General features: G+C 39.0%; 1 protein-coding gene across 3 annotated transcripts in view; it reads left to right on the top strand.

The window, feature by feature from the left end:
- The window catches only part of pdzrn3b (PDZ domain containing RING finger 3b), a 69,973-nt gene extending 56,381 nt beyond the window's left edge, over window positions 1-13,592 (top strand). For 2 of the 3 annotated variants that reach the window (XM_079460151.1, XM_079460153.1), the window contains 7 exons: window positions 8,287-8,540; window positions 9,489-9,576; window positions 10,387-10,485; window positions 10,590-10,652; window positions 10,744-10,845; window positions 10,933-11,049; window positions 11,319-13,592. In XM_079460151.1, the coding sequence (XP_079316277.1) occupies window positions 8,287-8,540; window positions 9,489-9,576; window positions 10,387-10,485; window positions 10,590-10,652; window positions 10,744-10,845; window positions 10,933-11,049; window positions 11,319-12,812 (2,217 nt within the window). In that variant the 3' untranslated portion in view covers window positions 12,813-13,592. The remainder of the gene's footprint in view (window positions 1-8,286; window positions 8,541-9,488; window positions 9,577-10,386; window positions 10,486-10,589; window positions 10,653-10,743; window positions 10,846-10,932; window positions 11,050-11,318) is intronic. The other variant, XM_079460152.1, reaches the window with a different exon arrangement.
- The last annotated feature ends 11,497 nt before the right edge of the window (window positions 13,593-25,089 follow it).

Genomic DNA, 25,089 nt, shown 5'->3' with positions numbered 1-25,089 from the left:
TTTCCAAAACTAGATAACTATTCAAAAATGATGTTTTTTATTATGTTGTCATGTTTTTAAAATAAACTCTTCATATAATGTTGGTATAGATACCACAGACAAATAATGGCGTCTTTGTGATGCCCGGCCGTCCTGAAAGGGGAATGTGACGGAGGGGGATGTTGTTCGTGGAGTAATGGTGCACTTTTGGCCGGCGTTGGGGTCGCTCACAATTAAGATCTGAGTGGCGGCAGGAAGTCGCTGGGCTTTAATGAATGGAGTGAAAGACTCGTTTGAAGTGTGAAAGCGATCTGTTGACTCATCCTTGCCCAGGCGCCCGTTTACCCTTGCGTCCAAATGACCTCTCTAAAGCATGTGCGTATACAAACACGTGTGTCTTTGTATTGTATTGTTCCTATCCTGATATGGGATTTTATTTTTCCAATGAATTGGCATTGAGTGTGAGAATGTAAACAGCTTTTCAGGAAATTTGCTTTATTGGCATCAGTTGAAGAAGTGTAGAGATATGCTGTAGGTGGACTAGAGTGTGTGTGCACCTTTACCACGGTGAATTAGATGGCATACACACTGGCCCCATCCCCAGATAATAAACACAGATCCTCATCATTAGGGTGTCTGGCACTATGCCTGCTCTCTCTCAATCTCTCTCTCTGCGTTTCACTCTCCTTTGTCTCCAAGAGCTCCCCAGAGACAAACTGATCCAGGAGGATGCCTTTTCTTCACACACCCCTCTAGAGAGAGATTTCATGGACACAGAAATGTTGTCATAGGCATGTGCTTCAGGGCATAACACATTTTTGAAGTAATGAAAGATCACAATTGTAATTTTTTGCTTGTGTATTTATTAACTAGAAAGTTTGGTTTCTTAAAGCGGTCATATGGCATGAACACGTGTTTTTATGTGTCTTTGGTGTGTTGCCGGTGCATGTATTAGACACATAAAATTGCAAAAATTTGAAAAAAATGCAATCTATCTAAAAGAAAATGTTCAGCCAGACCTGCCTAAAACGCCTCTTGTAACCACACCCCTACAAATCTACGTCAGTTTGTGGTATGATTTGACTAAGACCGGCCAAATGTATACGCAAGTAAGATGGGCGCAGCCGTCAGTTCAATTGCCTTGGAACCTGATGTTCCAAATATGGAAAGAAGCATTACATTTTCGTAACACGCTTGCTGTATTCGACCAATCACTACACACTGGTTTACTGGCCAATCATAGCACGCTTTGCTTTTCAAAGCGATAAGCTTTCATATGACCCCTTTAAATGAGGCTCAGGTGCGAACTTCCTTCTCATTTTTACACTAATGCCAAGGATTTATCATGGAAGAACAGCTTTGCTGGAACATTTGCCAGAAAAAGTTTTTTAAAGCAACAGTTCAGCCGATTGATTTCAGCATAGGGGCCCCATTTAAAAACACTCAGAGGAGAAGAGAATTAGTTCTCCGGCCCTTTAAACCTGCAGGTCGAGACAGGGTCATTTTCCCCTTCAGTTAAAATAATTAGAAGCGAGAGAGGATTCGGCGCGAGCACGCCTGGCCATCCCTGAGTAAACTTGATCTGCCTCTAACTGTGCTGAACTCGATGCTCTCAGCTTCAAAGCGGGACAGACATGCACCATGTGGAGATGGAGGCTCCTTTGTCCCTGAAGAATCCTGATGTTGGCTGACCGGCGGAGACAGTGTTTGACAGCCTTGTGGCTCCTAATCTTACTAGAAGTGGCCGGTAATGGTCGTGGCGCCTGTCTGCACCACGTATGAGACTTTCTTTAAAATAAGAGTATGAAAACAGTCAGGCAGGTGAAACTTGCACTCAGATTAGGTTAGTCATGAATAAATGCTAGATAATGCATTTAGGATTTTCCATCATTGGCCATTTTTACCTTTTTTTCAAAGCTGTCTCAAATGTAAATAAATGTATTTAAAGCTGAATTTCTTCTTGTCTCCAGCTGTATTTTATAAATTCAACCAAAAGCAAGCAAAGAAAGTTCACCCATCATTAACTCATCTTCATCTCATTCCAAATCTGTATGAGTTTCTTTCTTTTGCCGAACATGACATTATCCTCCGAACAACATAATCCTCTCTTGACTTCAATTGTATGGACACAAAGCCCCTCACACATTTCTCAATCTTCTTTTGTGTTCCACAGAAGAAAGAGTCATACACAGGTTTTGAACATCTTGAGGGTGAATAAATGACAGAAGTTTTGTTTCTTTAACCAAGCTGCTTTCACAATCACAAAGTGTTTTGGAATTGCAACATCAAATGAAGCAGTTTGTTCACACCTCAGAGAAATGGCGAAGCACAGTCTAGTCAGCTCTAGGTCCTCTCTTCTGTATCGGCACAGCTGCTTGACACTATAGCAGGTGGCCAGCAGTCATTTTGGAGACATCCTACCATCCATTCAAAAGACTACCGTATAGAGATGAGTAGACAAGGCATGGATGGAACATGGCAGATATTTAAGTCACATGATACAGATGGAACACAGACATAACATGTCAATATTGACAACAAATGTAATGACATAATATTGATTGACATAGCAAATGGAAAAGATAAAAACATAACATTGACTATTTAAGCGCCTTATAGACATAACCAGACACATTTAAGAGATAACATGTTTTATATTATGTATATATATATATATTTATAGGTATGTGTTTAGGTACAATTATAATTTTCTGTTTGAATTTTTTTATTAGTTTCTGTTTGAATTTTATTGTTTTTATCCCTTGTTGAAAAATGATATGCAGTGCTGCCTCAAATGTGCCTATAATAAGTTGGCATTATGTTGCCAGGATGATTATGTTTATATATTTATTGGTATGTGTTTAGGTAAAATTATCATTTTATTTTAATTCTGTAAACTACTAACAATATTTCTGTTTCTATTTGCATTAAATTGCAGAACAAGTCAAAAAGCAGAAAAGATGCTCTGTATTTTTTCAGACCCCAAATACTAGTTTATATTTAGTAGTAATATTTATACGTGTATTTAGGAAAACCTTTTTTATGTGATAATTCCACATGACTTTGCACTCCTGAGGTTTAATTTTGTTGAAATTCACTTGACACTGGACTAAAATGGCCATATGCTTTATGTATGTTCAAGCCTTATTGACAAAAGATACACAGTGTTGCTTTAAATTTTGGCTAAAATTTGTTTTTTCATAAGGTGGCATTAGCCTATGTTGCCACGATGGTTTTTGGAACAGATTTTAAATGTGGAACAAACGCATCATGCATTAATGCTCTGTATGTAGAAACATTTTTATTTATGCCTTTAATGAAAAATCTGACATAAATGAAGTCTGGCACTAACACAATTTGCTTTCATAGTACAAAGATAAATTGAGTAAGGTCAGACATGCTGTGTGATATTGTTACTGCATTACGTTAATATAATGACATGGTACATAGATCACTGTGGCCTGCGACAGACTATGAATAGATAAGCATTGTTAGATCATTAGTCTTCATAAGTCAAGCACAGATGAGTGTGTTGTACGGGGACAGACAAACACAGGTGCGACTGCATCTTTTTACAGACAGCTTTGTTTGCACAGATGCATCAGATTTTCCTCAATTAAAATAAATAAAACCAGATTACTAGTCCCGACTGTTTTTGTTTTCGCCGTTATTACTGTATGTCTCCTTTCGCTCGGAGCTCTTTTTTCGTTTTGTCTGCTGACTGGGATCAACTCCTTTTTACTGTTTTATAATTATATGAAGGGATCAGTGAAACAAAAGCATGGCAACCTTTATCTCCTGATGACTTTAGACAAAATCATGTACATTTATAGACCCGATGCTAAGAGGCTAAATCGCAATTAGCATTTCCACCTGACAATAGGGCTACACTCGGGAGATTTGCTATTCTGTAGGATGTGACGGGACACGATGAACAGCATAAATGGAGCGTGCGCCCATGTTGGCGGTTGACTAGCCACATGCTTCCCTGGTGTCCGTGTTGAGTCAAGAATTAAACATCATAACTGGAAAGTTGGAACCAGCTGTTGACTGGTTATAAATGTCAATGATAGTATGGTTAAAGGGATAGCTCACCAAAAAAGTTAAATTCTTTGACCCTTTATTCACCCTCATGTCGTTCAAAACCTGTATATGACTATTTTCTTTGATGAACACTAAAGAAGATATTTTGAGAAATGTTTCAGTGATTTACTGTCCAAACAATGGAAGTCAATGGGGTACTATGTTGTTTGCTTACCAACATTCTTCAAAATATCTTCTTTCGTGTTATGCAGAAGAAGAAGTAAGTCATACGAATGTGAAATGACACGAGGATAAGGAAATTATGAAATTGTTGTGTGAACTTTCCCTTTAACATCTGAATCTGTAACTGTGGGAAAGTGTATTTTGTTCTCCATCAAAAAGTGACAGATAACTCCTTATGGAGGAAAACAGGAACTCTGGAAGCGTGAACGAAGTAAATTAGCTTCTCACTATTGATCCTGACTGGATAACAGAAGGTTTTATGCTTAAACAGGATTAAGAGCCAGTAAACAGCAAGCATCACAGGCATTAGTTTGCCTCTGTTTGCATCTTAATCCACGTTGAGGCGGCATGCCGCGGCATATAATGTTGCTGTGTATTAGTCAGCCAAAGAAACCTTGTTCTTTCATTCAACATTCACATGAGGTTTTTCTGCCTGATCCTGAACGAAGTAACACACACATGCATATAGAAAGACCAATACAAGCTATGCCAAACTGTGTAGTTGCTTTTCAGGGTTTTTAGGTTTGGGAGAAAGGAGAAATTAAATCTATGGAAGCATATTGAATATGTTCTTTGAGGGGTTGTGGGAATAAACTGTCAAGCTTAAACTCTGTCTGTCAAACATCAAAAGTTGATTGATTTAATGATTATAATAGGAGGTCTCCATTGGTAATATGTTGGGTTCTTGGCATCCCTGCTGAAAAAACAGTAGAACATCACAGAAATTCTAATGGTTTACAATAAAATACCATTATGAACCATTAGCTCTTTCCATAAAAACAATTACAAAATGCCTTTTTAGAGTTTGTTTTGGGCATTATTTCAGTTGGATTTAACATCCCACCTTCTTTACCCTGCTAAAAAACAATAGAAACCATTAAAGAATTTAATGGTTTTAAAAGGATTTGTATTGGTTTTAATTGAAACTGTAATTTGGTCTACTGGAATGTGATGTTATTCTATTGTTTGTTATATTCTATTGGAATAATGCCCAAAACACTCTACAAAAAATAATGTAATGGATTTAATGGAAAAAGCTATTGGATTGTAATGGTATTTCTTTTATGGTTTCCATGTTTATTTAACAAGGTTGCTTTTTCAACTGAAAAATCATAATCAAGTATTCTATAGCGATCCCTTATAAAATGCGCTGTGATGTAAAATCCATAGATGATGTTGTTTTAAGTTTAAGACTTAACTGTGTCTTTCTATGTTCTGTGTCAATATTGTTTCTGTTCACTGAGTCGGTCAATGTAACCCTAATGCTAGAGCGCATGTGTCAGCCATGATTGGCCGTCCCAGTGGGTCTGTGTTAAACAGAGGGTAAAGAGTCTCAGTTTGCGGCGTTCTGGTGCGTTTCTCCTCAGTGAGGCGGTTACAGGCCATGTCAGAGGTGACATGAGTGAATGGGGACACAGGGCCTCCTCCTGCAGGCTAGAAAACCCAGTGGAGGGCCAGTCGGGCAGAACATTACCAGGGTCGGGGCTTTGTTTCAGGGTCACAGGCTACAATGAGGAGAGGGATTTCTTCACACATGTCTGAGAAGCAGGCTACAGAGAAAGGATGATAGTGTTAGATTGTGATTCTGACTGGCAATCTATATAGAAATATAGCTATAGGAACTAATTACAATGAACAATTAATTGTTTTATTAATTAATAATGATTTTGGTTACACATTTGGATAACGGTAAAGCCCGTTTACACCAAAAAAAGAAAACTCTATTAGCATTCTTACCCATGAATATTTGGTGGCATGTACCATGCTAAAACATTCATATTTGAATACAGCACTTTGGCGTGTCATGGTAATATCATGGTACAATTATAAAAAAAACATTCCATCACACCATTGGATGTTTGAGAATGTGGAGTCATTGGATATTACAGTTCTCCCTCAGGCTGGGATTAGTTGGAATCCTTTTTTGTTATTGGTTAGCATATTCCCTCTTCAATGCTGAAATACACAGCTCCCCTGTGCGTCCTCATTTCTGCCTGTCTGAAAATCTGAGAATCCAACAGCCTGTGAATTACAACAGTTATATTTCTCACAATTGATTTTTATAGAAAGTACAAAACTATGGGATGTTGGGCTGTCAAAATATAACATTTTCGCTTTACAGTTATCACAACCAGTTCTCCTTTTCTGGCCCACAATTCACACTTAACATGTAAGTGTATGTATTATAGAGAGCGAGTTTATAACCTTTTTTAAGGCAACAATATTGTCGTATGTGTAGAAGTAAAACTGTATGTTAACATTATAATCATGTTTTTTTATATAATGGTTATTGTCAATACTGGTGTATTGTGACACACCTAATAGGATGCCCAAAATTGTTCAATTGAAAAAAGATGTATAGACCGCTAAAGAAGAAATAAAAATGCTGGTCCAACGCTGGTTCAGAACTTCCAGTTTCAAATTTTGAACACTGCGCAAACGTTTTAACACAACCAGCAGAACAAAATCTAAATGTTAGACAAAAATCTTTTAGATTTGATCATATATGTAAGATTTAAAACAATAATATATAAACAACGGAAGTGTTTAAGTGTTGCTAGACCAATGTTTACATCTTGCGAATTGGTCTTTTTAATTCTGCTAAACAAACATTGTTTCAGAAGAAATTGGCTTCACTAGGAGAATATGTGCAGATATGTGTGTGCACACAATTTTGTAAAATGTACTAAAATTAGTTCATTATCAACCTTTGCGTCACACAAGTCAATTTCTTGTGAATTTCATCATCTAAACGTGTGTATGAGGTTTGCATATTTGGGTGTGATTGCCTGAAGCACTGATCCCATCGAAGCTGTTTCTCGTCTAGGAATCAAAAATGAACAAATGGGAAATACTGTGTGTTGAGACGGGTATTGAGGGTAAAGCTCTGTAAGCTCTGAGATAAGAGAGATGGTTCACTCAAGGTCAAACACCCTGTTAGCAGTCACGCTAACATAGACTTTATATCAGCCTAACATGTTCCAGAACACTTTTGTACTAGATATTTTGTTTGGTCTGTGCCTGTAACAACACATTGTATACACCAGCTTTCATGAGTAATAGTTTGTCTCACAATAGCAATTATATTAAATTAAATTAAAGATCTTTGCTTTTAGAACAATATTAGTCTCTGTTGTATTCCTAATTTTAAGTCATTTTGGATAAAATGGATGAAATGTAAATATAAAGCAATGGCCGGTGTGAGATTTTTCACTTTGCAGAATCATTTAGTACAACATAGAAGTAATGTGATATTTATTTCTGATAGAATTACCGCACCATAGTACCACCACGGTATTTCTGTAAAGAATCAATTGTAATTTTGTAAATGCGACTTCAATACCGTTTAGTTTCATTGAAGTTTCTATTTTTGGAAACTCTGACCTCATGTGTCCTTGTTTCTCTGCACTCAAAGATTGCTCGAAACCTCTTGTATCTCATTCCATCCACCCTCATCAGCAGAACTCTGCTTTTAATCGTTGTGTCAATGTTTTAGCCTTGAAGCTCGTACTCATTTCCTAATGTTACAAACCGTACCGCCGTCTTCCAGGGTGGCCTCGCCGCTAAATTACTTAACTAAATAAGTTCCCCCCCTTTGAGTTTGTGTAATGACCTTGATTCATTAGCAATAGAGCGCTTTCTAATTTATGTTCTTGTTTTTTGCCGAGTATAGCTCTGACCCCAGAAAGCACTTCAGAGGCTTTATTCGGTTTTAACGGCTGGTTTTAATGCTTTGGCGCTCTCGGTTTTTAATTTCAAGGAATTTGTGATCACAGTGTGGTTTTACTGTTTACGGTAGAGTAGTTTTTATTTACAAGGTCTGCATGTGCATCTGTGGCTATGATGCTGGGTGGTTGCCAAGGCATTGCTATGGTTTCTTAAGGTATTCCGAGTGGTTGTTAGCATGTTGAAATGTTTAATTTCTTAACAAAAATGTGAAATAGCTTTAAAAGCTTTGGGAGAATATTTACCAACCACCACCATTAGATACGAAATATCATAAATAACATAATTTTATGTTATGTTTGTTTGTTACATCAGGTCAATGGCAAGGACCTATCCAAGGTGACACACGACCAGGCGGTGGAGGCCTTCCGTACCGCTAAAGAACCCATCATGGTACAGGTTCTACGCAGGGCACCCAGGCCCAAACCAGCATGCCCCAACGGAGACGCCCAGCTAATGGACATCAGCACGCAGACAGATATCACCTTCCAACATATCATGGCCCTGAGCAAGCTACCTGCCTCCTCCACACCTGTGGATGTCCTCGAGCAATACCTGATGCCAGAAGGGTGGGTGACAACTCAATAGACCAATCAGAATGCAGACTCAAGATATTTAGGGAAGATGTTAAGGATGTTGTTTATGTCCACCGGCACAACTAGACTTTAATATATTTGTTACATTGGTAAAGGTTTCGGCCCAGAGCACAACACAGAATAACACTGCTTTCATTTATCAGAATTTTCCTTTTCAATTTGATGTGTCTTATCTCTCATGTGTGTGTCCTCCGGGTTTGTCTCCAACACATTTAAAATGGAAACTTGCCTGAGATTATTGATTTTTTGGTTTGTTTTGCAGCGTAACTGAATTTTAAAGAGCATTGTTTATATCTTATTTATAATGGCATTTGTAATTACCTATAAGCACAATGCCATACAATTTTCAATAATATATTAATAACACAATAACAATATTTACCAACTTAGTTAGCTGGTAATGAAAGTAAGACAAAAATTAAAAAACTATAAGGATGAATAAAAAAAGAGGAAATTTTTTGTGCAAGAAATTCAAGGATACATACTGTGTGTATTTATATATGTGTGAGAGAAGAGTAAGTGTTTTTAAACCCTAGACTTTTTAATTATATTTATTAAAACCTTTTTCTCACCCATTTAATAGATTTTTCTTTTGTGTAATAACTATAGCACTTTTTTCTTAAATGTGATTTAACAGCGATAAAGGACAAATATTAAACTTACATGCTGAATGTCATATATGTTGTTTGCAATTTGGATAAAGTAAACATCTGAGTATTTTATGGGTGTATTGATATTATAAACCGAATGTTTTTTGACCAGCATTGTACTTTACACACAATGTATAGGAGTTTTTGGCACACATGTACAGCTATGTCGATTTTTAAATAGCGTGTTTGAATTATGTCCCGTGTACTGTAACTATACTGTCACTGTCCTTTTAATGAAATATTTTTTATGGTGTGGTTTTATGTTTTACAGACACTCAGCTGGTCATGAGTACTTCGACCCCAATGATTTCCTAGAGGGCATGCAGCATGAGATAGAGAGAGAGGAGCTGGAATATGAGGTAATACACACATTCTGCAATTTCACCGTCCATCCACCGCAAACAGGCATTGAGGTGTACATCTACCCCGGTGACGCCAGTCTTCTCCTGGCTAACCGTCTCCAATCCCTGAATCCACTCCCTAACATCACACGGAGGCACTGAAGTGGTCAAGACCGATATCGACTAGCCCGGTTCCCTCAAACAGATGCCAGACGCAGATATCATTTTTTACCCCTCATTGACTTGCACATCAGCGACAGATGATAATTGGATGGGTTTAAATTGACGTGATGGATCTGATCGTGTGTTTAAGCGTAGACGGATAAGGTTATAATTACAATGACGGACGGAGAGTTATGAGGCCGAGTCCATAAACAGATGAAGTTCAGCGACTTATGGCGGCAGACGCTTAGCACGCAGCACTTTCCACGACCTCTTGCGCAGCCCCGAGGGCCTTCAGGAGCTGACGTGGGGGGGGGGTAGTTGACAGAGATCAATGACTAGGATGGGACGGATCTGAAACCAATGCAAGCCCCCTGTCTTGTTTACCCTGATTAATGTTGTCTTTCGCACTTCATGGACGAAAGAAAAGCTCCTCAGACTCTCCGAGGTAGAAATACGCTAATCTTTGATTTTGGAGGTCCGTAGTTCCGTGCTGGCAGACTTACATGATCGCGTTTTGTAATAAACAAACCGGCTTACCGCTCACCACAATTTCCCCAACTTGGGAAGGTATTGTGTATACGGACTTGAATAGAGCAAACTGATCTAATAGTAAAAATATAACTAAAGCTACAATTTCTAATCATTTCTTTTCTGTCCATTCAGGAAGTGGATTTATACAGGACTAATATCCATGATAAGTTGGGGTTTACCGTGTGCTACAGAACCGATGATGACGATGAGACGGGAATCTATGTCAGCGAGGTGAGTAAATTTGCCTGCTGAATGTTTTATGAATTATTAGCCAATCAGATGCATTTCGTTTGGCAGCTTTGCACTCTCACTCACCAATATTCCTCATTGCGCAGATTGATCCCAACAGCATCGCTGCGAAAGACGGACGAATCCGCGAGGGCGATCGAATCATCCAGGTTTGCTTTATATCAGCCAGACACTAATTGATGTCATTTGTTGTTATAATAATGAAGTCATATTTGTCTTTTACCCCCATCCACAATTCAGATCAATGGCATTGAGATCCAGAATCGCGAGGAGGCCGTTGCTCTTTTAACCAGTGAGGAACACCCGAATGTCTGTCTCCTGTTGGCTCGGCCAGAGATACAGGTAAGGAAACCAAACAACATATCACAGTTGCTTCCTACTAAGTTTAAAGGACAGCTGATAGTATTTCTCCTTCTCTTGTGGTTGTAGTTGGATGAAGGATGGATGGACGATGACAGGAACGATTATCTAGACGACCTCCACATGGATATGTTGGAGCAGCAGCATCATCAGGCTATGCAGTTCACCGCCAGCATGCTCCAGCAGGTACAGCACATCCCAAACTCGGCCTGTCATGATGCACAATGTCAGTCATACTTTCAGTGTCCATCACTGAGCTGTTCAACAAGTACTGCCTGGACTTTAGTTCAAAATGTAAAAGTATGGCTATTTTACAACTGCAGTCCGTAACTTTCGTTTTGGTTAAATGAATCAAAATGAGAAAGTATATATAAAACCTTTCCCTGATTCGCAACAGCCTGATTTATGATATTTCATGGAAAATGTCATTTCGATATCATTTGTTTTCATCACAGAAGAAACATGAAGAAGATGAAGGTACTACAGATACCGCAACGCTTCTATCCCACCACCATGAGAAGGACAGCGGACTGGGCCGCACGGACGACAGCACTCGTAATGACGAGAGCTCCGAGCAGGAGAACCTGGCAGATGACCAGACCACCGCCTCCACCACGCTAGGCAGCCGATGCAGACTCGTCTATAGTCAGGACACCCTGGGCAGCAGCGACTTACCTTTCAGCAGCGAGTCCTTCATCTCCGCCGACTACCCGGATGCTGACTTCCTGGGAGACTTTCCTGCGGACGAGTGTGAGCGCTTTCGCGAGTTGCTGGAGCTCAAGTGCCAGGTGCAGAGCGGCGGAAGCACGCAGCAGAGCTTGTTATGGCCTGCTGGGGGCGTGGCCGGCGGGGGAGAGGAAGGAGTGGACAAAGAACTGGAGCTTTTGAACGAGGAGCTTCGCACTATCGAGCTGGAGTGCCTGAGCATAGTAAGAGCACATCGCATGCAACAGCTGCGCGAGCAGTGCCGCGAACAGTCGTGGATGCTGCACAACAGCGGCTTCCGCAACTACAACACCAGCGTGGATGCCAGACGGCACGAGCTGGCCGACATTAGCGAACTCCCGGAGAAGTCCGACAAGGACAGCTCCAGCGCATACAACACTGGAGAAAGTTGCCGCAGCACGCCGCTAACGCTAGAGCTCTCCCCCGATAACTCCCTGCGGAGAATCGAAAACCAGCCAGAGGCAGGAGCGAGTAGCGGCGCCAATAGAATTTTAAAGCCCCTACTATCGCCCGTCCAAGAGGCGTGCAGCCCAACCAGGAGTGCTCGCTCGACTCTGTCGAAAGAGTTCGATGCTTCAAGCCAGCCTGAAATTAAAGAACGCAAACCAAGCCGCCATTCACCCTACAAGCACGCTCACATCCCAGCACACGCCCAACACTATCAGAGCTACATGCAACTCATCCAACAAAAGTCAGTGGAGTACGCCCAAAGCCAGATGAGTTTGGCGAGCATGTGCCGGGACCCTGTCGCTTCAACCGACTTGGAACCCAAAATGGAATGGAAGGTCAAGATACGCAGCGATGGAACGCGCTACATCACCAAACGTCCCGTCCGGGATAAGCTCCTGAAAGAACGGGCCCTACGGATCCGAGAAGAGCGCAGCGGAATGACCACGGACGACGATGCCATCAGCGAACTGAAGATGGGGCGCTACTGGAGCAAGGAGGAGCGCAAGCAGCACGCCGTCCGGGCCAAAGAGCAGCGTCAAAGGAGGGAATTCATGAAGCAGAGTCGAATGGACAGTCTTAAGGAGCAAGGTGGAATCGTAGATGATAAGAAGGAAGTGAACATCATTGAACTGAGTCACAAAAAGATGAATAAAAAACGGAATAAGAAAATCTTTGACAACTGGATGACCATCCAGGAACTGTTGACCCACGGTACAAAGTCTCCCGATGGGACGCGGGTGTACAACTCGCTACTGTCTGTGACCACTGTGTAGTCATGCATCGTATAACGTGTTGTATATAAGACACTACCGATTGGGGTAGACAATCCTGCCTCGTTCAATGCGGCAACATTTGTAAATAGAAAATTCGAACGTCTTGAAGGAACTTTGTCGTTCGCCAGAAGGTACAGTGCAGGTTGAATAGGATGCTGGATTTGTTAAAGTGTCTGGGAGCATCTTTTCTTATTTTTCATTACTTTTTGGAGCATGAGATATTAAATATTCTATACAGGAAGTGAATCATAACCTTTCATGTTCATGTAAAGAGTTTCAAGGACAGAGTGCCGTAACAACTATCAGCATTTTTATTTTCCTTTAGTTCCAGCAAGTAAAGGTCAACAGTGTTTTACTTTTAATGCATTCATATTGCTTATTAAAGTAATCCAAATATTTAGCGCTTCATGGTCATTGCAGAGTGTTGGACTGGTGTTTTGTATGCTTTGCAGTTGTTTCGTGTTTTTGTTTTTACAAAACTAACGTCATTTTACAGATTTACACGAAAGTGGTGTTTTTCTCAAATTCATTCTTCAAACAGCCACTGTATGTTCCATCTGTTACATTAGACACCCATAAAAGCCAAACCATATATTGAAATCTAATCTGTTTGTATTAATGTCTGTATAATTGTCTGTAGACAAAAAAGCCTCTTGTATAGGTTTCGATTGTATGGCAGCAAGATAATACAGTTTAACAAATCATTAGTTAGAAACTCAATTTGATGTCTTATACAATGAGAGAAATAATAAATTATTGTTTTATATTTGATGAGCTTTCAAAACGTTGTGGTACGCTTTTTATTTGCACCCCTTTTGAAGCCATAGCGAGGCCTTTCTTAAGAGAAACAAAAGGTTTAATAATAGTCTCCGCGGTGTGTTTCTGTGGATGTCCATCGGGGGGTTGTGTGTGAGTGGGATCCACACTTCACTGACCACTCGACCCCGGGGCCACTGACCCAAGCGGGCCTCTGTTTCTGCTTATCTGTCCCCAGCTGTGTGCTACTCTGAAACATAGAGCTCAGGTCAGTGAACAGACCTCTGTCTCATTACAATCACACAGAAAGGTCTGCTATGCCATAGCTGCAGTCACTAGCTGTTTGTAGTCTTCTTCTGGCCTCAACAAACGTGAACGTGTTTTGTTGCATTAGATAACAATCTTTTTGCATTTGCACTGGCAAAAGGAACTTTATAAAATGGTCAGTTCTGGTCCTTGATTCTGGTTGGTTGAGCAGAGTTCTAATCTGTTACAAAATACCACAATTTATAACTACTGACCGCCAACATATCACTTTATTTACTTGATTTTATGAAACCTTGCGACGCATATGGAATAGCCATTTTATAAAAGCAATAAGCCCCAGGAAGCAGTGCGTTACAGTGCATTTTATAACAGCTAAGGGCGGTTGGGCCGTTTCATTTTTGTGTGAACTATCACTTTAACAAGCGTTACCAAAAAACGAAATTCAATATTTTTATAGTCAGCACTTACTGTCACGGTGTATGTTTATCTTCACGCAGACGTTAAGGGATTCATGATGTTAATGCTAAACACTGCATAGGGGCTCGTCTTGTGTGTAATTGATTGCTTTTCTTCTCCTGAAGGAGGGCTGTTTGCGTGATTTATGTCCACGGAGACATCTTCACACGCAGTCTTTTAACAGAAGATAACAGTGTCCCATGCAAAGGCAAACAAAACCCAAACAGCTGCAATCAATTCTGAGCCGTTCCCTTTCCAGGCCAGGAAGCGAGATTACTTTGATCAGACTCCTCCGCTTTGTTTTTATATTGGGAATGAATAAAGGTGGGCAGAACGTGGCCGTCCTCTGGTGTTACTTTCAGAGCTCCTCTCATTTGTCTAAATGCCACGGTGGAAGAAAAAGAGGCTTAAGAGTAAATCGGCTGTTGACCGATAAGACCACTGTTTGCGTCCTTGGCTCCCGTTCAGCTCTGTGAGAGAAAATAAATAAAAATGCCTTTTTTGTGCTGCTGTAGAATTTGACCCCACTGTATTGGATTTGTTGTGAAGCTTGGGTCATCGAAACAAGTGGACAAATAAAGCGATTGATTTTAGATGACCTATACTGCTTATAAGAGGGTATAACAGCAATATAATAGAAGACACTGAATCCGTCATCAATATGTTCATATATTGACGACTTTTAATGGCTCGTCTTGCAATGGTTTTCTTTATAGTGCAATACGAGCCATTGTCGATTTTTCTTTTACAGATTATCATGTAGTGCAGATTTTTATGCGACCTACGTGTTTTCTATAATTCAATTTTATTTCATATAACTCTTTTCACAATTTACATTGTTGTAAAGCAGCTTTACATACATCCTAACAAAAAATAATATAAATAATACTAGTTGGAAAATTTAAGAGAATATACGGTATCAAGATGCATTGTTTATTCTCTAATGTACACTGATGTCAGTGGATTGTCAGAAACTGTAAATTATTCAATCGAAGTATATTTAATTTAGGTATATTATTATTTTAAATCATTGTTATTAGGACTGGGACCCTAAAATGACAATATAACAGAACATGCGGAAAAAACCTATTTGTTAACATATGTTAACTTACATGTGTGTTGTTAAACGCGGATGGCAACGGTGTCAAGGAACCGAAATTCCACTATAGATGTATTGTGTATAAGAGTGGAGAAAAAAAGCCAGACTCAACCGGGAGATCTATAAAAACCTTCAGTTTTAAATGTGTCCCCTTTCTAATTATTTGCCTTGAAATGTCTTCTTAATGGTTCATTCAGCAGAGGTTTGAGTATTGATTTTTCTATCAATAGGAATATTGTGTTCATGACTCAATTAAATTAGGACCTGTGGAGTTTTTCCCTAAGCCAATACATTTCGCAGTGATAAAATGTAAAAATAGTGAATGTTAAAATGCTCCGTTTTTCAATAATTGAATGATTGATATTACGTTTTTGGTAATCATTTGATTCATACTGATCTAATTTAATAAACAAAAAATGATTGAATCTATTTTAAATGAAGCTCTCCTTTAACCCACATTTTTGCTGTTCAAATATGCTCGTTGTTGGACTTGACACTTATTTTGCTTGACTTATTTTTGTCTGACATGAAAATATCATCATACTGTAACTGATCACCGACATCCTTTCTAAAATTGACTTCAATCGCATCCATAATGCATTTCAACATGATCCGAATCTTGATTACAGAAGATCACTGATTGTGTTCATGTAATATGTATGACTGCCATCCCTTCATTTACATGATCCCCTGTCATTACATGTCATGTTGACATTTCACGTTGGAGCAGAACGAACAGTAACTTGCAGTTAAACCATTAATTTAATCAGGGACATGTTACCATTTACCAAAAACAATGATTTTTTTGAATAAGCAAAGGCTGTTGTTTTTTTCTCACTGGCTATCTATCAGTTTTTCGCTCACATTATTTTAGAAAATGGTCACCTGTGTCTTTTTTAGAAAAAACGATTCATTTTTTTAAGTGTGGGGTGGGTACCATGCAAAAGTTGCTGCAATTATTCTAGGATGTTGTGGATGGTTGCCAGGGCATTGTATGAGGTTGCTAAGGTATTCTGAGCACTTGCTTACTCGATTTGGGATGTGGTCCCAAATCGGCAAACACATAGCAATGCGAAAAAAAACATTTACAACACCTACTTTAATTGCCTAGCAACTCCCTGCGTTGTGGAAAATATGTCTTTTTAAAGTGACAGTTCACACAAAAATCTAAATTCTGTCATCATGTATTTACCCTCATGCCGTTCGAGACCTGTATATGACTCTATTCTGTTGAACACAGAAGATATTTTGAGAAATATCTTTGTTGTACGGTGTCCCTAAAATGAAGTTAATGGGGTGCAATGTTGTTTGGTAACCAACGTTCTTCAAAATATCTCCTTTTGTGTTCTGCAGAGGAAAGTCAGGTTTGGAATGACATGAGCGTGAGTAAATGATGACAGATTTAACATTTTTGAGGGAACTATTCCTTTAAGAACATAAAGCAGCCTAGTCACAATAATTTTCTTCAGAATAAAATATGATTTAGAAGCGCTATAATAGCTAAAATGTTGTTTTAACATCAAATGACAACTTCGTTATTGTTCCCCAATGTGCAATTCAGGAAGTGATCAAAGTCAGAAAATATGCAATTTGTGCTTTTCTGAACACAGATGCAAGAAGGGTCTTGACCGTGTGCATGACTGCAAACAAAATGTACCCCCGCTAGACATCTGACCCTTGAACTTAAGGAAGACTTGTTAGGTTCAAAGGTCTGCTAAGCTATGTTGTTTATGGCTCAGCGTTGCAGTAACTCAGAGGGCTGTTTTCTCTTCAGTGCTACAGCGGGTCTCAATTCCCATCATTAAGAAAGACTAGGATACAAAAAAGGGAACCCTTTTTCTATTCAAGCTTAGACTAGATTGGACCAGATTAAATTACAAGGTTCAAGATGATCTTGGTTTTAAATAGACGATATCGTAACTAGGGTGTTAAGAGTTCTTGTTGCGGGTTGACCAGCTTGAGCAGCGTAGCAAGGATGGGTGCCCGATAAAAAAACAGCATGAATTGTCCGTCAAATATGTGTGTTAAAGGTCCATGTGAAATTTTTGTAGGATCTAATGACAGAAATGCAATATATTGTACACAACTGTATGTCTTCAGATCTGTATAAAGACCTCACATAATGAAGCGTTAGGTTTTTATTACCTTAGAATGAGCTGTTTCTGTCTGCATACAGCACGGGTCCCCTTGCATGGAATTCGCCATGTTGTTTCTACAGTGGCCCTAAACGGACAAACTGCTCTACAGAACGCGTTTCGTAAATACGCTATCTCCCTTCGCCAAAGAAGAGTAAAACGTGACGACTTTTTTTCCTGCGTCACCCTCCGTGGTGCTCTGAAAGGGAGGGGTGGAGTGAGCCGTTGGTTGAAATTCGCAACCTCACCACTAGATGTCACTCAATTTTATAAATTTAAATAGCTTTCTGGACTCACACAGCTGTAGCCATTTTGCTGATCTTGATTTCACCTCATAATGGCTGACAAATTGACAGCTGACTTGGAAAATAGTGTGACTAGCATGATGACAATTGACTGTAAATAGCAACATCCACATTGCAAGGCCTCAATATAAGAACTGCTATTTCTGCCGATATCATAATTCCACACCTGTAGATCAATATCAAAATACTGACAGCGAGAACAAGTGCTGTGCAATATAAACATTACACTGAACAACCTGCTGCTCTGGTCAATGGCAGCCTTGAGCAAGGTTGTGTCAGAACTGTCACAGATGTGAAGGGCGCTCTGGTTTCTCCCGGCAGCAGCTAGTGTGCTGCTTTGTACAGCAACAATCCATTACTTTTACCCCAAGGCATGGATCCAAGAACTGTCAATCTACTAAGAAACGAAACACCGCAGAAGCGAAGCGATTAACATGCCTTTCCTCTGTACTGCTGTCAGAATGTTTTTGTAGGTTTTTAAGATCTGTTTTGGATAAATCTGTCATGGCAAATGACTGATGAATTAGCTTACATGAGCTTGATGCAAAAATACATTTCAAGCATGTCAAATGGAAGATTGACAGTTTAAATTAAGATTACATGATTTATGTCAAGGTTTCTGCAATTTTGCGAGCTTTAAATGGAACAAAACATAAGGGGGGTCGTCCCCTTCCAATAAATAAAGTTTTTCTTTAAAATGCCTTTTGGTAAAAGGTCTTTCAGCCGGGTAACAATGTGGTAAAGCGTCTCATTGAATTCACTCTGCCCGCTTTTCTAGGTTTAAGTCAAAGTGTAGTAGATTTACTGCCTTTGAGTGTGTTGGGAAAGCGGGAATTGTTTGGAACGTATCGCTGTTGAAAGGCTAATAAGATGAAGGTTTAACATGTTGCTTAATCACTTTAATTGCAACAGGAGAGAAAGATGCTATGTATTCAGATCATTGCATTTTTGTAGAAATTATGAAATAATGGACTCCTATAATACATATTTATTCTGGTAAATTTATCATGTTTGGATGTTGAAAAAATTCACATAAGCATTCAAAAGGTTCAGGAATAAAAAGTGAACATATTTATTTTTAAACTTTTCATTTGTATTCAACATGTGTAGATGTAGCATTTCTAAATTGCCTAAAACAAGATATTAAAACAATGCACATTTTATGAATGCGTTAATTTGTTAATAGTTTTTTTATAAATAGTCTGTACAGCAGGCAGTGTTATGTTTGGAGGTCTCAGACTCAGTCTAGCAACAGCAATGTAGTCTTTACAGGTTGAGGTAGATTTGGTTTATTGACCATCAGAACTCACAACAGCCCCCTCGGGAGGTGATGCAGTGCTGACGTCAAACCCTGCAGTCCAACTCGCTGTTTCAAAGACCGATGTAACGATCGCATGAATCCTAAATCCTCTAGCTTTGTGACAAATAAGCCACTCACTGTATTTACATGTTATTGATTTTATTGGTTTTCACTTGTCAGATCCATATTAACCACCGACCTCTATTATGATTGCTGTGCTATAGCACATAGCTGTTGTTGTGATTACATCACATACTGTAATAAGCTCTAAGTGACCAGTATGACCGCTATGTACTTATGTAAGGATGGAGTGCTTTCATCAAGATATCTGAATACATGATTTCAATGCAAAAATCAAAACTCAACTAGTGAACTTGCTTAGATTAGAAGTCGAGATCGATTGCCCTCTCTTGCGTACCTTGACTTAAGATGTCTGCAATGCAACCTATATCCTGTTCTTTGGTAAACAAGCATCATTATTATTATTTCTTGTGCTGGCATTAGGGATATTCTATTGTCAATCATAAACTTATGACATGATTTTGTACAAAATACAAAATGTTTCTATTTTCCAAATATCACAATTATTTCTCCTGGAGATCAAATGGCGAGAAAATGGCAATTCTTCTGCCTCTCAGATTTTCTCCAGAGAAAAGATCCAGAAATCTCATAAATGTGTCCATAGAGTTTCCAAAAAGAGATTGCAAACCGAGCTCAGATTTTCCAGCTCTGCAATAAAAAGCAATAGTATTAAACATTTTCATCAAATTTCGGTCATTGTATAACCCACTGCATTTGTTTCTATTTCATTTCAGGAGAAACATCTGAAACTAAAATGATACGCAAATGAAACGTAACGAGAACTCCAAACATCATGAGCTACCTCTTAACAATAAAATGTTCCTCTGGGCCATTCCTCGGCTTCTAACCATGAATGCACACACACACACACACCTGTATATCAGGTCTGAACTCAACCAAATAGCCTCTGTATTAGTCTCCCATTTACACTTTTCTAAGCCTCCTGCAGAAAGCAGAATTCTTTTCGCGAAATGGCTGCTAAAAGCCTATCTGTGCAGTGCACTAGGCCCTCGTTTGCTATTAGTCTAAGAGGCTGGGGGTTCATGTATTAATGGAGCAATGATGGAACAGCCTCCACAAGAGTCAATTAAAGCACTTCATTACACTGTTATACTGGAACAGAGGCCACAGGACCACCAACCCAGTAATGAGGCCAATCAATGTGTGTATTGCTTTGAATCAGTCAGCAGCTCTCTGACGGAGGCTGGATTTAAACAACACAAAGATGGATGCATGGCTGCTCCACAGAGCGTGACCAAACCTTTGACGCTTTATCAATTTGCAACTTTTTAATGCATGTTAAATGGTATGGTACACCATTAGATGTCCAAAATGTCCCAAAATGTACACAAAGTAAAGAAAAAAACATAATGTAAATAATTTGTCACGGAATATGCGAATAACTCTATTTTGTCAGTCTTAATAATTCCAAGGTGACGATATGTTATCTCAGTTATTTTTCCTAGGCATCAATGAGATTAAATGGAGAGCAAATGGAAACATTTCTTTAGGTCTTCTGCGTCTTTTGCTATATTTCACATCAAAAAAAGACACGGACTTTTGTCACAAATGTCTCCATTTGAGTTTCGGAAGAGATCTCAACGACAGCTTGATCCCACAGGAATTTGTATTTCAACTATTTTACAAGATGGCTTATTCGTATGAATTTGTACGTTGTGAATCGTACAAATATGCACAATTACTAGAAAAAAGCAATACTGAAGCCCCACCCATAACCCCGCCCCAAACCTAAAATCACTGGCGCAAATCATCTTGAAATGTGAATGAGATCGTCCGAATTCATACAAATTTGCCACATCGTTTTTGAAGTGGGATCGTGTTGAAACGCAACATCTGAGCAATACAAACATAAAACCTTTTGTTTGTCACCTGTTTCGGACTGAACCAAAGACGACTGCTGTGTATAAATAAACTATATACTGTGAATTATTTAATGCCCAAAATGGAGCATCTGAACTTTAAATAATAGTCCTTAGCTTCGCTGCTTAATAAGTCATTTGTCAAAAATGAAAATTCTGTCATGAATTACTCACCCTCTAGTTCCAAACATGTATACATTTATTTGTTCGGTTGAATTCCAAAGATATATTTTGGAATAATGTCTAAAGCACCATTGACTGCCATAGTAGGACACATTTTTTGGCATTTTCTTGGCTCTGTTGAACACAAAAGAAGATATTTTGAGGAATGTATGAAAACAAACAGTTCTGGGGCACCTTTGACTACCATTTAAATGTCCTACCATGGCGGTCAAAGGCGCTTCAGAACTGTTGGTTGCTAACATTATTCCAAAATATCTCTCTTTGTGTTCAACCGAACAAATAAATGTTTACATGCTTGGAACAACTAGAGGGTGACTAATTCAGAGTTTTAAGGGTCCCTATAAGGGCATCTTTATGAAGCCCCCAAAAAGACTTAACAGTGTTTACGTTTCAAATGTTTAAGATCATAAAAAGCAGACAGAATGCTGGCAACAGGCTGTTTACATGTCAAACAGCCGTAGGCGGTTTCAAATGGAATTTTCACAATCTGCTGTATACAATGAATACATTAAATCTATGCTATTCATATTTGAAACAGTAGTCTGCTACCCATTTTCTGATATTTTGTCCTTTTAATCCCAATTTTTCAAAAATGTTTGGCAGTCCTATTTTCTTGATCATTATCAATATCATGACTAACAACCAACAGTTGCGTTGTGGGATACATTCTATGCGATGTAATTTACCATCTTAATCCATCAGTTTATGTCAAAATATCATAATTGCTATCGTCATCTTGGTTTTATCCACCACTGTCATAAAAACATTTTATCAACTGACAGTAACCGTATTAACAGTATTATGATTTTACAGTAGCAACAGTAATTATAGTCATTATTTATTATGATGGAAACAATGGCGACTATTGTACATATAGGTGTGTATATAATGGGATGGAGAGCACTTTGCCTATCACCAAACTACCGTATAAAAATCAAGCCAAGAAATGGGCTTGGCAGGCTGCGTTCAATATGTTCCCTCACCTGTTTATGTGGCAGAAAACAGATGGGCCTAAAAGCAGATGTCGGATGCATTTTGCGATATGAAAGCGGTAATTTTCTTGCTACTTCATCTCTCGCCAAGCTTCTGAAGAAATTTCAAATAGCACACGTGGGAAGATTTATGAGTTATTTTCCCATTTAAGGATACCTTTAGTTATTAAAAGCTCATGCATACGCAAGTCATCTCTGAACAGCCGTCTGTGAACATGAAGATGGGACCGAGACAAAAACACAAAATGCTTTGATGCGAAATATTTTTCAGCATCCACTAGACTAAATCTAAATTGTTCACCCCCAAATTTAAATGATTTCACCTTTTACTCATCCTCAAGTCATTTCAAGCCTGTATGACTTTCTTCTGCAGAACACAAAAGTAGATATTTGCAATAATGTTTGTAACCAAACAACACCGGACCACGTTGACACAAAACCACAGATATTTCAACAAAAAGAAAATTAGTTTTGTGTTACACAGAAGAAAGAGTCATATACAGGTTTTGAACCAATAGGGGCGAATAAATGATGACAGAATTTCTATTTTTGGGTGAACTATCCCTTCAAGGTCAAAGCACAAAGCCAATGGTCAACCTTCCAGCTAGAATGAGCTTTCTTTAAAAAGGTTCAAAAAGTCACCAGATTTTCAGTGCTTTCCACTGTTTCAGCTTTCACATTCTTTATAGCAGCTCTTTAATCCGATGTCCACGTGGGAATTTCAGCTAATGGTTGCATTGGACACGGTGCCATTGGCAGTTGAGCGGCCATCAAGTCTGGGTGAGCAGCCCATATCTCCAGCCCTGTGGCTGTCAGCCCGTCTCTTCATCCTGAGGTGGGGTAAACCCATAATGCATGAAAGAGAGACCAAACACCACCCTCTATTGGATGATACAGAGATTGTGCACGGTGGGGCTTAGCCTTCACTCGAACCCGAGCTGTGCGTTACAGCAATGAGAAAGGTGACCTGACAATGAACTTCCAATCCAATCCAATCCTAGTCAATCCTTGTCTAAAACATCAAAAACTGTGATCATGTGCATGAGGGGCATAAGCTATTTGCAGGACTGGTTTGGAATTTTAACATACGTTTTAAATCATTGTTTCTAGGTGAAGAATTTGATTAGGACGGTAAGAAATAACTTTAAACTTCAAAGAACTGAAGACACCTTACACAGTCACGGTTAGTGACTCGTGTTTCTTCCCGCTTTGAAATACCAGATCGCCATGACTAATTCTCCACAACTCAATGTTCTTAACTTTCCTAAACTTCTGTCAGTCTTCTCTATGCCTCAGCCACTTTTAACACCTCCTCTGTTGGGAATAATGTGAAAATTAGACATGGCACTTATTAAGCAGGGTTGGTAATTGCGAACGATGAGTTGGAAATTGGTTCGATTGGTTATACAGAAAGAACGGAGAAGCTTTCATTGAGTTCCTGAGGAGCAGAGCCGAAGACAACCTTAGGGCCCAACACCAGTGTGTACAACTTAACTTTTAAGATGCAGTCTTTCTCACACAATGCTTGTCTTTGCAGTCGATTTGATACCAAACGTCCATACATTTCATTAAAAAAGATCAGCCTGATAGCAAGTTCAGTTATGTTGAGACGATTGGAATATGTAGATCAACACACCCGTTCATCCGCCGGCATTTATTCGAGCTTTATAAAAAGTTCTCCCATTATCTTTGAAGGATCGCATCTGAAGACTGGTTTTATATCAAGAATTATGTTAAACATATATTAGGCTGTAGATGGTCATTTTAACACTATTGGAGTTTAGCTGCAATATCGATAGAACAGTGGTTCACAAATGTGTAGTGCATCGCTTTGTGGCCCCCCAAATAAAAACTTGTTATCTTAAACATAATATTAATGAATATTTATGAAACCAAAAACATACTCAGTCACTCAATGCTGGGACATCAACTCTTTCGGTCTTATTTTCTGATCTTTGATAGCATAAAATCCATGGATTTAAAAGAAAAATGATAAAATGCCAAAGAATCTGTGCCCCGTGGATACATCTTGAGGGCCCCAAGTAGAGAACCACTGCAATAGACATTCAATTCCCTTACAATCCTATAACACCTATTATTCTGTATCAACGGTTTTTGTTAAAAATGTATTCTGTGAAGCTGGCCCTATAGAAATCAATTGAAAGACATGTCTGCAACTTTGAAAATCATAATGCAAATCAGACATTACAGTGGATGAAAGTATAATAGTATAGCGATCAAACTTTATAGCCTCTATGTATACTTCTAGAATTATATATTTTTATTCTGAAACTCAAAGTTTCTTTGTGGTGCTTTCCTTTAATTTTAGGGTCAAATGTGACCTGGACATGGTTTCACGAGTTCCATCCATATTGATAAATATTTAAATTGCAGATTGTAATCTATTGATGAAACTGCCATCTGTCATCTGAACTATGTAGAGTTCATCATTATTAATAAGCGGTTCGGTTGCCGAGCTCGTGGATCAAGTCACGATTCATTTATTTAAGACTTGATCCATTCCCACAGCGGGCAGGGTTATTTCCCAAGGGATGCGTGTTCAAAGCCGACAGTTAAATGTACCTCCTGCAGCGCATCATGGCAGGATTTAGACGATCCTCTTTTTATTTCCACTGAGAGGGGTTGGGTAAATTTCAACACGGCTGAGGTACAAGAGTAACGTGTGCTCGTGCGACTCTGAAATGAGCCCGCTAACACAAGCAGACAGGAGCAAAACGGTTTATATCTCAGAAGAAAGTGAAGAAATCACGGTTTCTCTGAGCCAATAGAAAAGTGTTAAGACATGTGACTGGCATGAATGTG

This window comes from Barbatula barbatula (genome assembly GCF_947034865.1).
Source record: "Barbatula barbatula genome assembly, chromosome: 7".
NCBI lineage: Eukaryota > Metazoa > Chordata > Actinopteri > Cypriniformes > Nemacheilidae > Barbatula > Barbatula barbatula.
The sequence above is the reverse complement of the archived record's forward strand: the minus strand, read 5'-3'. Positions and strand labels throughout refer to the sequence as shown.